Source organism: Cynocephalus volans, chromosome 3, assembly GCF_027409185.1.
Source record: "Cynocephalus volans isolate mCynVol1 chromosome 3, mCynVol1.pri, whole genome shotgun sequence".
NCBI classification, from domain to species: Eukaryota; Metazoa; Chordata; class Mammalia; order Dermoptera; family Cynocephalidae; genus Cynocephalus; species Cynocephalus volans.
The window spans coordinates 104,063,964-104,079,363 of record NC_084462.1 but is presented as its reverse complement, the minus strand read 5'-3'; the positions used below and the strand labels follow the sequence as shown (position 1 = coordinate 104,079,363).

At 33.3% G+C, this 15,400-nt stretch overlaps 1 protein-coding gene across 1 annotated transcript; it reads right to left on the bottom strand.

The window, feature by feature from the left end:
• Positions 1-5,629: 5,629 nt before the first annotated feature.
• LOC134372090 (olfactory receptor 4F6-like) lies at positions 5,630-6,568 on the bottom strand. Its single transcript, XM_063089224.1, has one exon. The coding sequence runs from the start codon at positions 6,566-6,568 to the stop codon at positions 5,630-5,632; it is 939 nt and encodes a 312-aa protein (XP_062945294.1).
• Between the last annotated feature and the right edge of the window lie 8,832 nt (positions 6,569-15,400).

Below are 15,400 nucleotides of genomic sequence, written 5' to 3'. Positions count from 1 at the left end.
GAGATGGGGATCTAATTTCTTTCTTTTACATATAGATTTCCAGTTTTCCCAGCATTATTTATTGAAGAGGCTGCCCTTTCCCCAATGTATTTTCTTGGTACCTTTGTCAAAGATCAGTTGGCTGTAGTTCTGTGGATTTATTTCTGGGTTCTCTATTCTGTTTCATTGGTCCATGTGTCTGTTTTAGTGCCAGTACCATGCTTTTATGACTACTATAGCTTTGTAGTATATTTTGAAGTCAGGTAGTATGCTGCCTCCAGCTTTGTTCTATTTTCTCAGGATTGCTTGGCTGTTCAGGGTCTTTTGTAGTTCCATATGAATTTTATAATTGTTTTTTCTGAGATGAATGTCATTGGTATTTTGACAAGCATTGCACAGAATCTGTAGTTCACTTTGAGTAGTATGGTCACATTAACAATATTAATTGTTCCAAACCATTAACATGAAATGTCTTTCCACTTTTTGTGTCTTTAATTTCTTTCATCAGTGCTTTGTAGTTTTCATTGTAGAAATCTTTCACCTCCTTAATTAAATTTATTTATAGTTATTTAACTTTTTTTGTAACTGTTGTAAATGAGATATGTTTTTGGATTTCTTTTTCCTCCTAGGTTTTGATTAGGACTCTGATGGGTCTCTTTCCCATCAACATGAGTTATTTCACAGAATTCAGTTTTGCTCTCCAAAATTACTGAGCTTTGAAATTTAACTTCTTTCCCCCTTTCCCATTAGCTTCAAAAATATGGCAAATTCCTAAACCAGAACAATGACTTTATGTATGTCCCTTTTCATTTCATGAAACTAATAAGAATTTATTACAAGTACAAATGTTAAAAGCAAAATAATCATGATCAGGAAAAATATAAATATGATTTATAAATATGATTCAGAATGAATTTTGGATCAGAGATATGCAGGACTAAGAATCCTCCCATAGTTCACCAACGATTTTGGTTCAGTTTTCTAGTTATCAAAGCAAAATGAAGATTAAATTAGTTTCACAATTTACAAAGATGATATATACACATGCACATATACACAACATACACGTGTGAATGCAAATGTGCATGCACAAGGGACCCATGTCGAGCAGAAAAGAAAAAGTTATACAAGACAAGTTACTATAATAAACTTGTCACCAAAGAATTTGAGAAGAGTAGTATAATACCATCAATGACACATTTTGCAATAATTTTTATGAATGGTGTGAGATAAGGATTCAATTTCACTTTTTTTGCATGTAGATACCCAGTTTTCCCAACACTACTTATTGGAGATATTATCCTTACCCCACGTGTATTCTTGGCACCCTTGTCAAATAATAATTGACTGTACATGATTAGATTTGCTTCTGTTCTTTTTGTTCCACTGGTCTGTGTGTCTGTTTTTATTCCATACCATATTGTGTCGATTACTTTTGCTTTGTAATATAATTTTATTTTATTTTTATTTTTATTTTTTATTTATATTTTTTTAAATTTTATTATGTTGATATACATTGTGGCTGATTATTGTTGCCCATCACCAAAACCTCCCTCTCTCGTCCCTCCCCCCCTTCCCCCCCAACAATGTCCTTTCTGTTTGCTTGTCGTATCAACTTCAAGTAATTGTGGTTGTTATATCTTCTTCCCCGCCCCCCCCCCGGTTTGTGTGTGTGTGTGTGTGTGTGTGTGTGTGTGTGAATTATATATTAATTTTTAGCTCCCACCAATAAGTGAAAACATGTGGTATTTCTCTTTCTGTGCCTGACTTGTTTCACTTAATATAATTCTCTCAAGGTCCATCCATGTTGTTGCAAATGGCAGTATTTCATTCGTTTTTATAGCTGAGTAGTATTCCATTGTGTAGATGTACCACAATTTCCATGATGTTCTTCTTGCTCAAGATTCCTTTGGCTACTGGGGGGTCTTTTGTGATTCCATGCAAATTTTAGAATCTTGTTTTTTATTTATGTGAAAAAGCTATTGGAATTTTGATAGGGATTGCAGTGAACCTGTAGATCATTTTGAGTAGCATGGACATGGTAACAATATTATTTCTTGCAATCCATGAACATGGGTATCTTTACATTTATTTGTGTTCTCTTCCATTTCTTTTGTCCATGTTTCATAGTTTTCAGTGTATAGCACTTTTTCTTCCTTGGTTAAATACATTCCAAAGTATTTTATTCTATTTTCATGTTATTTTAAATGGAATTGTTTGTTTTTCAGATAGATCATTGTTAGTGTACAGAAATGCAACGATTTTTGTGGGTTGATTTTGTATTCATAAAACTACTGGGGAAAAAATATGGGAAAACCAAAATGTTGAAAGCAAAAGTTGTTTAAATATAATACTAAAACACAAATAACAGAAGCAAAAATAATGTTAAACTACATCAAACTAAAAAGCTTCTGTTCAGCAAAGGAAACAGTCAACAAGATGAAAAAAGCAACCTATAGAACAGGAAATGATATTTGCAAATCATTTATCTAAGTGGTTAATATCCAAGGTATGTAAGAAACAAAACAATAGTAAGAAAAGAAATATCTGCTTTTTGAAAAGGCAAAATAGAGATTTTTCCAAAGAAGATATAAAGACGGCCAACAGCTATATGAACAGGTGCTCAACATTACTAAGCATTAGGGAAATGAAAATCAAAACCATAGTGAAATATCACCACACACCTAATCATCACTATTATCAAAAAGTCAAGTGATAATAAGTGTTGGTAACATTGTAGAGAAAAGGGAACACTTGTACATTGATTGTGGAAATGTAAATTGATACAACCATTGTGGAAAACGGTATGGAGATTTCTCAAAAACTTAAAAATAGAACTACCATATAACCTAGCAATCCCTCTTCTGGATACATATCAAAAGAAAATAAAATCAGCACCACACAAAGATATCTGTATAGCGGCACTATTCACAATAATCAAGATATGGAAGCAACCTAAGTGTCCCTCAATGGATGAAAGAATTTTAAAATTGTGGCATATACTTGTATGTACAGAGTAATTTTATTCAGCCATAAAAATAAAGAAATTCTGCAATTTGCAATAACACAGATGAACTTTCAGGACATTATGCTAAGTTAAATAAGTCAGACAAAGAAAGTCAAATACTACATGATCTCATTATATGTGGAATCTAAAAAAGTTGAACTCATAGAAACAGAGGGTATGATGGTGTTTACTGCAGGGGAGGGGAAATGTTGAACAACAGGTACAAACTTTAGTTATGGCATTAACAAGTTCAGAGAATCTAATATACAGCATAGTGAGTGATATATATGTAAACTAATTTGATTATAATAATTATTTCACAAAATATATGTATATCACATCATCAAATTGTACACCTTAATTTCATACAATTTCATCAATTATACATCAGTAAAACTGGAAAAAATTTAACTTTTTTATAACAGAAAAGCATTAAATATTCAGAATTCTCCCTATTAGATTATTATACTTTTTATAAAGAAAAATTAGTCTTAAAACTGCAAAATTTGATTAAAATATTCAAATTAAAATTGAAAATTATATTGAAGTTAGCATCAATTAGTAATACAATTATTGTTAATAATCCAAATTTATCAGAGACATATGGCTATATCTACACAATATACTACTACTCTGCTATGAAAAAAATGAAATACTACCACTCACAGCAACATGGATGGATTTAGAGAAAATTTCATTAAGTGAAATAAGCCAAGCACAGAAAGAGAAATACCTATGTTCTCAATTATTTGTGGGAGCTAATAAAAGTGAATAAATATACAAACAAATAAATGGGGTAGGGGGGAGACACAACAATCACAACAATTCCTTGAACTTGTTAAGACAAGTGAACAGATGTGATGTTGATGGGGGGAGGGGGAAAGAGGAGGAACTGATAAAGAGACACAAAAATCAACTACATTGTATATTGATAAATTAAATTTTTTTAAGAAACTGTAAAACTCTTATGAGAAAAAAATTTTTATGCAGATTGTATACTTGGGTAACTTCGTAGTCCACATCATTTGTAGTAATAACTAAAGTTAATTAAGAACACCATTTTATAAACACACTTTTTTTATTAAAATAATAAAACAAAAATAGTATCTGCTATGAAATGATCAGACCAACATCCTTTTGATGTTTAAAGAATATTCACTGATTGATTCATAAACATTGTCACAATTTCAAAAATTTTGATATAAACAACTTACACATAAATTTTCCTGCCCTAGATCAACTGGAGAGGGCTTGAATCCAATGGAATTGAGACAAGCAAGGGCAAGAGTAGGAGCCACAATCCTCACCCACAGAACATAGCATTTCCGAGGTTCTCCCTCTTGTTTCTCCTTCTACCATATGTCAATCCCCCTTCTTACACTTCCCTATTTATCTTCTATTTACTTACCTTATTACACCCTGTTCTTTCCTTCTCCAGGTTTTAAATCCTTCTCTCTCATGCACCTTTTGGCTTTCAAACAAAATGTAAATTTAATTATTCATGTACTAGGTTTAAATCAAAGGAGAGCTGTGTATTTCATAGTATCTTCAAAATTAATTAACTTGAATACCTCTAAGTAACTTAGTTACCTCTAAGTTAATTGACTTGAATTACCTCTGAGTTGATTAATTTGAAGACAGGTGGTCTGATATCTGAGGTCATACCTTCAGCAGATCCTAAGGCTATACCATATGTTTTTTCATCAACTACCTGTAAACGTTTCCTGGGACTATAACTCAGTTGCCACAAAACTTCTAAAACAGAGAGTTAATGTGATAATTTAATGTAACCTCATAGTCAATAATCTATTCTGAATATTACAAAATGATGAATTTAGAAAAATAATTAGAAGAGTACATCTTTTACAATGAGTAATTCAAAGCATTTTTCAATGTAAATCATAGGTAGTGAACGCAAAAACTAATTCAACATGCAGTGTGTGACTACTCTGTTTCAAATGAATCAAAAGAATAAATATGCTGGGAGCTAATTTATCTTTTTATGAGAAAATGTCCCAATCCATAAAAACTGGAAAATACCAACACTTTTAGTGGTTTTGTTACTAGAGTACTGCAGAATGGGTTTCACAAATTTTTCAAAGTCATCTGTGAACTAAACATAAAGACTACAAAAAAAATGTATGCTGTCTGTACTTAAAAGGCTTAAAGTACATAAAAATAGTCCACACAGAGAAATCAAATACAAAATAACATGTTATTATTGACTTTGTATAAAACTATCCAGATATTTTGGCCTCCTGTATTTAGAACAATTTATGTACTTGGTCTAATAACTTTTAGGAAGAGGGAAAAGAACCGTGGTTACTAGAGTTGGAAAAGGGGAAGGGAGGGGGAGAGGGGCTAATGAGGAATTTGTTAATGGACACAAGGAATGATTGTGTATTGTAATGATGAATAAGCTAACTATCCTGATCTAACCATCACATATTGTACACAATTACTGAAAATCAACATTGTACCCCACAGGTATGTATAATAAATTATCTAAAAGAAAAAAAGATGGTCTTTACATTAAACACTTGGAGTATTTGGTAATTTCCGAATTTTGTACCATTATTAAAGCATTTGTGTCACTTGATTGGCTTGAAAATGCACTAAGTAACTTGTGCTCTTGAATGTTATCTAAGAGATTTTTCTCAGACTCAGGAACTGGCTGCTCAGTCTCTTCATTGCCATCTTCATGTCTTTGTTTCTCAATGTGTAAATGGCAGGATTCAGGATGGGTGTTATCATAAAGTCCAAAATGGCAAGAAACTTATCCACTGACGCTGTGGGAAATGGCCACATATAAACAAAGATGCATGGTCCAAAGAACAAAACCACCACAGTTATGTGAGCTAAAAGAGTAGAGAAGGCCTTGGACAAATCACCGGAAGAGCATTTCCATACGGTGACCAGGATGAAGATATAGGAGATAATCAATAAGAAGAAGGTGCCCATGGAAAGAAACCCACTGTTGGCAGTAACCATGAACTCTATTTTGTAGTTGTCTGTGCAGGCAAGTTTGATAAACCAAGGAAGATCACAGTAAAAGCTATCTATTTCATTAGGACCACAAAAAGGCAGATGGACAACAAAAGCTAACTGGACCACTGAGTGAATGAGACCAATAGCCCAAGCACCAGACAGAAGCAAAGTGCACATGCACGGACTCATGACAGTCACGTAGCGAAGGGGCTTGCATATGGCCACATAGCGGTCCAAAGACATGGCTATGAGCAGCACCATCTCAGACCCACCCAGGACATGAAGGACAAATATCTGGATGACACACCCCTGGAATGATATGGTTTTGTGCCCAGAGTACAAGTCAGAAATCAGCTTAGGAACTGTTAAGGTAGAAAAACACAAATCAATAAATGAAAGGTTGGCTAAAAGGAAATACATAGGGGAATGTAAATGAGGGTCAAAGATCACTGTAAACACAACTAGGAGGTTCCCTAGAATAATTGTTACATAAGTCACTATAGAGAAGGCAAGGAGGAAATACTGCACTGGCCTGTAGGTAGAAATTCCCAGGAACACAAATTCAGACACCTCAGAGTGATTTGCTTCATACATTGGTTTTGTCTGTTGTTACCTAAAAGATCACAAGCAAAATAATAACAAAGGAATTACTCAGATAAGTATTGAGAAAAAGAGACTTCATTTTGGTTTAAACTGGTATTAAAAAATAATCTGCATTAATAGCCATAATTTTTTTTATTCATGCATTTGTTTATCCATTTAACTAATATTTATAATGAATAGCTTCTATATACAAGGTACTATGTCAAGTTCTGATGTAAAATATTGATTCTGGCTTCAGGAAGTTTAAAGGCTAATGGTGGCTCTGGATGTTAAATAGCTTTAAATGCAGAGAAAACTCTGATGATTGATTTGAAGGATCCGAACAGAGAACTGTGAGAACAAGCAACTCATCACAGAGGAGATTGCTCAGACTCTGTTCAACAGGGAGCTATTACTTAAGAGTAAGTAGAGTAGTCCAGGCTTTAGAAATGACATGGACAAACACCCTGAAACAGGAATAGTGAAGAGAATGGACAATTGAAATCAGGTTAAAGTGATAGGCTAAAAATGACAAAATCATGTATCTGTAAAAACTTTGCTTTTTATAATACGAGTAATAGGAAACCACCAAAAATTTTAAGTAGTGTCTTTATCATATTTCTATTTTCAAATGTTCACAAGTGCTTCACTGTAGAGAATGAAATGAAAGGGCCAGAGTGAGCTTAAAGTGACCTATGAGGGGACTACTGAAGAAATATAACACATCATTGTGGACAGGGTGAATTCTTCAACCAACAATGTTTGCGCAACAGATAAAACTTGGACAAATGTAGGTCTCTGCCTCTCAATATGAACTCAATGAAGTTTTAAATGGATATTTGTGTTAAGAAGAGAAAAAAAACTGAAAGAAAGTATAAGAATATTTAGGCAGGCATTAAGTTGGAAAATTCATTCTAAGCATGTCATATATTCACATATAATGGAGGAAACAATTGAAAGGGTATCCAAAATATTAAAATATAAATAATTTTTATATGTAGGCTTATGTATACATAGATGTATAAAGATAGTGCATATAGTACATATATCTTTACATGTAGCTATAAGTACTATAAAAACAAAAGTAAAAACAAATTGTGGAAAATAGTTATAAAGTAGACAAATTACTAACATTTTAATTTAAATTAGTCTTCCAAATAAATAATAAAGAAAAAAGTTTGGTATGCAAATTTAAAAATAAATAAAACATATAGAGACATAATAAAAGAAGAAATTCTAATAGTTAATAATTCTATGAAAAGTAAACCCATCACTAGTAGTCAAAGAAACGTAAATAAGACAGTATTGGGGTACTATTTTGTACTTTACAAATTGTGAAAGTTTTTAAAAATTAATGATTTATTTCGGAAGAGGTTGTGAGGAACCAGACACTCACATACATTGATAAGGATAGTAAAATCTGATACAACTTTTCTAAAAGGCACATTCAAAATAGATATTAAAACTTTAACCTCACATACAGAAAAAAAATCAGTACTACGGAAAGATGTGGATAATATATAAATGAATAAAAAGAGAAATTTACAAGACAAAATACATAGAAATCCCATTTTTAAAAATTGTATATCTAGGAAAAAATAGAAACATGCCATTCTTTAATTCTTAATAAATCATTTATCTCTGAGCCTATATATATGTATTAGTTTAAACCACATAAAATTGTTCTTTCAGTAGATTTGCTTATTTTTTTCTTTACTTGAATTTATAAACTACTTTATCTTTAAGCATCCACACCAAATTAGTGACACTTGTTCCACACAAATTGAATTGAAAGCAATTGGTTTCCCACTTGCTTTGCTGCCATCAAGCTTTCCTAGGGAGTCCCACAGTACTGACAACCTTTCTTTCTCATGTCATCTCTCTTCTTGGTGCCACTCAACACCAATCCCAGGGTCTGTCTTGGGAACAACCCTATGCCACTTCAGCAGGAACGTAGGATATACTGGGGAGAGCACCATGGACCCATTATAGTTGGTACAGATCTGAGGGCAGCCAGACCAGGCAGGAATGTGCATCCTGAGGGTTATGGACATGGAGCAGGTATTGTGGCCCAAAAGGAAACACTAAAGGGGTGACTCTAAGGAGCCCTGCCACAAGGACACTGGATGGAGAATTTTATACACAGTAAACGGGAAAAAAATACAGCAGAACTGAGTGAAAGAGAAAGGGACAATCACTGAGGTGTATGACTGTAAATGTGACATTTCAAAGGACCTATATCCAGTTACTATCTAAATGTTTTGATCATGCAGTATAAGGGTGTTAAAATTCACATATTCAAGAATACAAAACAAAAAAAGAGATACATTTAGTATGTCCCTGACTAAAAAATGAAACAAAAGTTTTAAAGACCAAAAGAAGAGTCAATATAAAATCAGTACTGACAGGTTTGGTTTTTTCTGAATGACAGGAAAATTGAGTGATTTATTTTTGTTTCTTTTATTTTCCAAATGTTGAAAATATCTTTATTAATACAAACTGTCTTCATTTGTCAGAGCTCAGCTGGAAGAAAAATATCATCATCAGTCAGAGTATTATGGTTGATAGAAAGATCAATATGTTAACACCATATGGAGGAGGTATAATTTTGAAAAGTAGGAAGGCATTCACAGGTAATTCACAACAGGAACAACAGCAACACATACTAATGGCCAATGAACATACTTATTGACTTTCAGCCTCATCGGTCATTAGGAGCATCATTATTTTTTGTTTTAACAATCAACAGGGAAAGAGAAAGAGGGAAACAGAGAAATGAGACAGATGAGGTAAAGTAAATTCCCAGTATTTTCAAAGTTTCCAAACAAAAGGTACTCATACACTGTTGAAGGAATTACAAATTGACAATATTTATTAGTATTTAAAATGTATAAATCTATTTCTAGACATACTAGCACAGGATCAAACGTCATATGTATAAGTAACATTCTATGTATTTACACATACACACATATATGTTATTGACACGAGTCAATGAACAGTGAAGGTATTAATCAGATTATAGTACAGCTATACAATAAAATACTATGAAGCTGTTAAAATCAACAAAACAGTTTTACATATACAGATCTGGAAAGATTTCCAATTTAACTGAAAAACAAGAAAATGCATAATAAAATTAATAATATGGAACTTTGCTGTGTGTTTGAATAAAAAATTGTCCAAGAAGGCACCCCAATATTACCAATGGTATGTTCTGAAAAGTAGGATTGTCTGTGACTTTCACTTCCTGTGGTCTATATTTCTGTATTATTTAAATGACATAAAACAAACTTTTACTGATTTGACTAAAAACTTTTTTTTAAATACAAAATAAGAGTTTCAAGATGCTTATCTCTGCAAATTCAGAATATAGTGATGCCAGTGACACTCAAATATTCATTTAAAAATTGAACTAAAGTTTTACAAATGTAAGCGTAATCATTTGCTTATAAAAAAAATCACAATGGTCACTTAGAAAATGTCTCAGTAAGGGATTCACCACCAGGATGAAACTTCATATTTCTGAACAGTCTATTGCTAGTTCCTTTAAAATGTAACTGTGGTTTAGTGGATTAATATTCATAAGAAAGCAGATGAAAGGCAAAGGGAGAAGAAGGGAAGAGTGAAAAGGGACACAAACAAGGAAAGAAAAGAAATAGGAGAGAATAGGAGCAAGTAAGAGGGGACACCACAAGGTTAAAAAGGAGGCAGCTAAAAGAGTAAACCAAGAATTTCCTGAGTCTTCCTTGCCCACTCACTACTTATAATCCCTCAGTGATTCCTTCCTTCAGAACATCTCTGTCTGGCAGTAATGCTCTTGGCATCTGTCTACTGCCCCTCTTCCCAGACTTTCATATCCCCTCTCCATCTCACGAACCTGAAAAACTACATGATACTCTTTATTTTTTCATGACTGCTCAGGTTCACTCATACTTTTTTCCCCTTTGCATTAAGGGGATCACTGACCTTTCCCATTTAGCTGATTACTTCCTCTCTATTAACGGTGTAGATTAGACGGTCCTCCTTTATTCTCTCATCGTACTTGCACACATCTTGTATTACCTGTTTCATGATATGAATTATAATGACTAGTCTCTCTGTCTCCCCTGCTAGGTCTATGAGCTTCATGAGAGCAGGGACTGTAACTTATTCATAAATCCTGGCCCACAGTAAGTGTTTGAGAGAGAGGCAGGTGGTTGGTTGAATATGGGCATGCATAAGGACATAAACAGATGGATAACTGATGATAATGGTTTCTTAGTAAAGAATGCTTATCCTGCATCTTAATCCTATTGAAAACAGATGCCAATAGAATTATTTAAAAAATTTTTACTCCAGAAATAATCACACACAAATGGCAGAATCAGCGGCAATTCATTGTTAAACCAATTTTCAAGGTCTTTGCTATTCCCTATTGAAACATAATATAATCTAGACCCCAAAATTTTCATGTAGATCAAGACACAATCTAGGTATATGGAGCAATGAAAATTCTAATTTCCTCTTGGAAAGAGGATGTTCAGTAAGTGCTCATTGAATTGAGAAACAGAAATGGAGATGAGAGAGTTTTAATGTTATGACACAGGCACTATGCGTTACCTGTAAAAGGAAAATAGCTGATAATTTTAGGAGGCTATTGATTTTAATCATACCATCCCCACTTACCTGGCCAAAGAAGAAAAGATGCCAGAAAGCAATATTTTCGCCATCACTGAATCTTTTAAGAAATATTTCCCTCTTTGAGGATAGGTGGTTAGTGCTTCTCATAACTGCTCCAGCTCAAACAGCAACATAACAATAGCATTTGGTGACCACTTGATAAGTTGTGATCTGAGTCCCAGGCCATTTATCATGGGAATTCTACTTTTGAGTTCCCATGGCCTTAAAGGAGAAAAAATAAAAAAGAATAGAGGCTTCGTTAAGAAAGTAAATGGAAAGCAAAAAAAAAAAAAAAAAAAAAGTGTGATGTCTAATACTGTATCTAATAAAATATAACAGCAAAATCTATAATAATGTCCCAGCACTGTTAGTTGAAGAGACTATTCTTTCCTCCATAGAACAATCTTGGCACGCTTGTCAAGAATCAATTACCATACACATATAGGTTTATTTCTGGAGTTTCCATTCTATTTCAGTTGTCTGTATGCCTGTCCTGATGCCAGTACCAAGCTGTTTACATTACATTAGCTTTGTAGTAAGTCTTCAAATTGGAAATTGTGACATCTCCAATTTTGTTCTGCTTTGTTTTGCTTTATTCAAAGGTAAATTTATTCACAATAAAATAATTTAAATATATAAAATAGTGTAAAGTGAAAATTAAAACTGTTCTCTTACCAGAAACCACACAATAAACACTATTAAATATTTTTTAAAACATTTTCTACATACATACTGTCTATTCTTTTTCCAAACTTTTACCTTTTGTTAATAGACCATTTCCAGGCAGCTTTAGATTTACAGAAAACTTAAAACAGACAGAATAAGGAGTCCACACACACACACACACAAACACACACACACTCCCAACACAGTTCCCTCTATTATTAATATCTCACATTAGTATAGTTTATTTGTTACAGTTAGAGACTCAATATTGGTACATAACATTAATTAAGTTTCATACTTTTTTCAAATGTCCTTAGTTTTTACCTACTGTCCTTTTGCTGTCATGTATCCTTATGCTGCCCTTGCCAGTCATGGTTCTTCCAGACTTTCCTTGTATTTGATGACCTTGACAGTTTTGAGGGATACATCTCATACCATAGTATGTCCCTATATTGGAATTTATTTGATGTTTTCTTATCAGTAGACATGGATTACAGATTAGGGGGACGACACCACAGGTAAACTGCAATTTCATCACATCATTTCAAAGGTTTCTTCCATGAATATGATTTATGCTATTGATGTTGAATTTAATCATCTGGACAAACTGGTTTTGCCAGCCTTTGTTATTCTTCCCCTCTTTTGATACTGTACTCTTTGGAAAGAAATTACGATGGCCAGCTCATACTTAAGGAATGGGGAATTATGCTCCCCCTCCTCAGGGTTGAATATCTACATAGTTTATTTAGAATTTTTCTGCACTGGAGATTTGTCTCTTCTCATCCATTTATTAATTTATAAAGTCATTTATATCAATATAAGCTCATAGATTTTATTAATAATATGGGTTCCTCCTGGAAATAATAAGCAGTTATAGCAAGGTGATAAGATAAAAGATGAATGCAAAATGGATCATAGACCTAAACATAAAGCTAGAGAAAGCGTCAAGTTTCTCAACATTAAGTGTGATGAGAGTAGTTTGGTTTTTATAAATGTTCTTTGGCAAGTTTAGAAAATCCCTTTCTATGTTTGCTGAGAATTTTTATCATAAATGGGTGTTGGATTCTGTCATACACAAAATGCATAAAATCTTTTAATGCATCAATTTTTATAATCACGGGGTTATTTTTCTTCAGCCTGTGGATGTGTTGAATTACATTTTTTTATTTTTACAATTTTTTATTTTAATTTATCAATATACAATATACTTCATTTTTGTGTCTCTTTACCAATTCCACTTTCTCACTTCCCTCTCCCCTCTCCTGCCATCAACATCATATCTCTTCACCTGTCTTAAAAAGTTCAAGGAATTGTTTTGATGGTTGTGTCTTCTTCCCCGCCCCCACACCCTTTATTTGTTTATCTATCTATTTATTTATTTATTTATAATTCCCACAAATAAGTGAGAACATGTGGTATTTCTCTTTCTGTGCCTGACATGTTTCACTTAATATAGTTTTCCATAAGTCCATCCATGTTGTTGCGAATGGTAGTACTTCATTTTTTATAGCAGAGTAGTGTTCCATTGTGTAGATATACCACAGTTTCCTTATCCACTCATCTGATGATGGACATTTGGACTGGTTCCAATTCTTGGCTATTGTAAATAGTGCTGCAATAAACATGGGAGTACAGGTATCCCTGCGACATGATGTTTCCATTCCTCTGGGTATATTCCCAGCAGTGGAATAGCTGGGTCATATGATAGATCTATCTGCAATTGTTTGAGGAACCTCCATAACATTTCCATAAGGGCTGCACCATTTTGAAGTCCCACCAACAATGTATGAGAGTTCATTTTTCTCCACAACCTCTCTAGCATTTATCATTCTCAGTCTTTTGGATATTAGTCATCCTAACTGGAGTGAGATGGTATCTCAAAGTGGTTTTGATTTGCATTTCCTGAATGCTGAGTGATGTTGAGCATTTTCTCATGTGTCTGTTGGCCATTTGTATATCTTCCTTTGAGAAATGCCTATTCAGCTCCTTTGCCCATTTTTTAATTGGGTTATTTGGTTTTTTGCTGTAAAGTTGTTTGAGTTCCTGGTATATTCTGGATATTAATCCTTTGTCAGATTTATTTTTGCAAATGTTTTCTTCCACTCTCTTGGTTGTTTTTTCAATCTGTTGATTGTTTCTTTTGCTGTGCAGAATCTTTTAAGTTTGATATAATCCCATTTCTTTATTTTTCCTTTGGTTGCCGATGCTTTTGGAGTCATATTCATGAAGTCTGTATCCACTCCTACTTCCTGGAGTGTTTCCAGTATGTTTTCTTTAAGGAGTTTTATTGTTTCAGGATGTATATTAATTCTGTAATCCATTCTGAGTTGATTTTGGTATATGGTGAGAGGTACAGGTCTAGTTTCATTCTCCTACATATGAATATCCAGTTTCACAGCACCATTTGCTGAAGAGGCAGTGTTTCCTCAGTGTATAGACTTGGCACCTTTGTCAAAGATCAGATGGCTGTAGGTGTATGGGTTGATTTCTGGATTCTCTATTCTATTCTGCTAATCTGTGTCTCTGTTTTTATGCCACTATCATGTTGTTTTGGTTAGTATAGCTTTGTAGTATAATTTAAAATAAGATAGTGTTATGCTTTCAGCTTTATATATTTTTGCTCAGGACTGCCTTGGCTACTCATGGTCTTTTGTTATTCCATATAAATGTCTCAAAAGTTTTTTCCATTTCTGAGAAAAATGTCATTGGAATTTTGATGGGGATTTCATTGAACCTGTAGATCACTTTGGGTAGTCTGGACATTTTTGCAACATTAATTCTTCCAATCCAAGAGCATGGGGTATCTTTCCATCTTCTTGTGTCCTCTTTAATTTCTCTCAGCAATGGTTACATTGTAGTTCTCATCATAAAGATTTTTCACAGCCTTGGTTAACTTTATTCCTATGTACTTTTTTTTTTTTTTGGTGGCTATTGTGAACGGGATATCTTTCTTGATGCTTACTTCAGAAGAATAGAAAGACGGCAAGTAAACAACCTAACACTTCACCTTAAAGAACTAGAAATACAAGAACAATCCAAACCCAAAGTTAGTAGACAGAAGAAATAATTAAGATCAGAGCAGAACTAAACTAAACAGACACAAAAACAATTACAAAATATCAATGAAACAAAAAGTTGGCTTTTTAGGAGGATAAACGAAGTAGAGAAACCATTAGCTAGGCTAAATAAAAAAAAGAAGAAAGAAGATCCAAATAACAGAAATAAGAAGTGAAAAAGGAGGCATTACAACTGATACCACAGAAATACAAAGAATAATTAGAGACTTATAAACAACTCTATGAAAAAATCTGAAAACCTGGAGGAAATGTATAAATTTTTGGACACATCCAAACTACCAAGACTGTATCCAGAAGATATAGAAAACCTGAACAAACCAGTAACAAGCAATGAGATTGAAGCAGTAATCAGCATTCTCCCAACAAAGGAAAGCCCAAAAAACCTTTAAAGAGGAATTAACACCATTTCTTTACAAACTATTCCAAAAAATTGAAACAG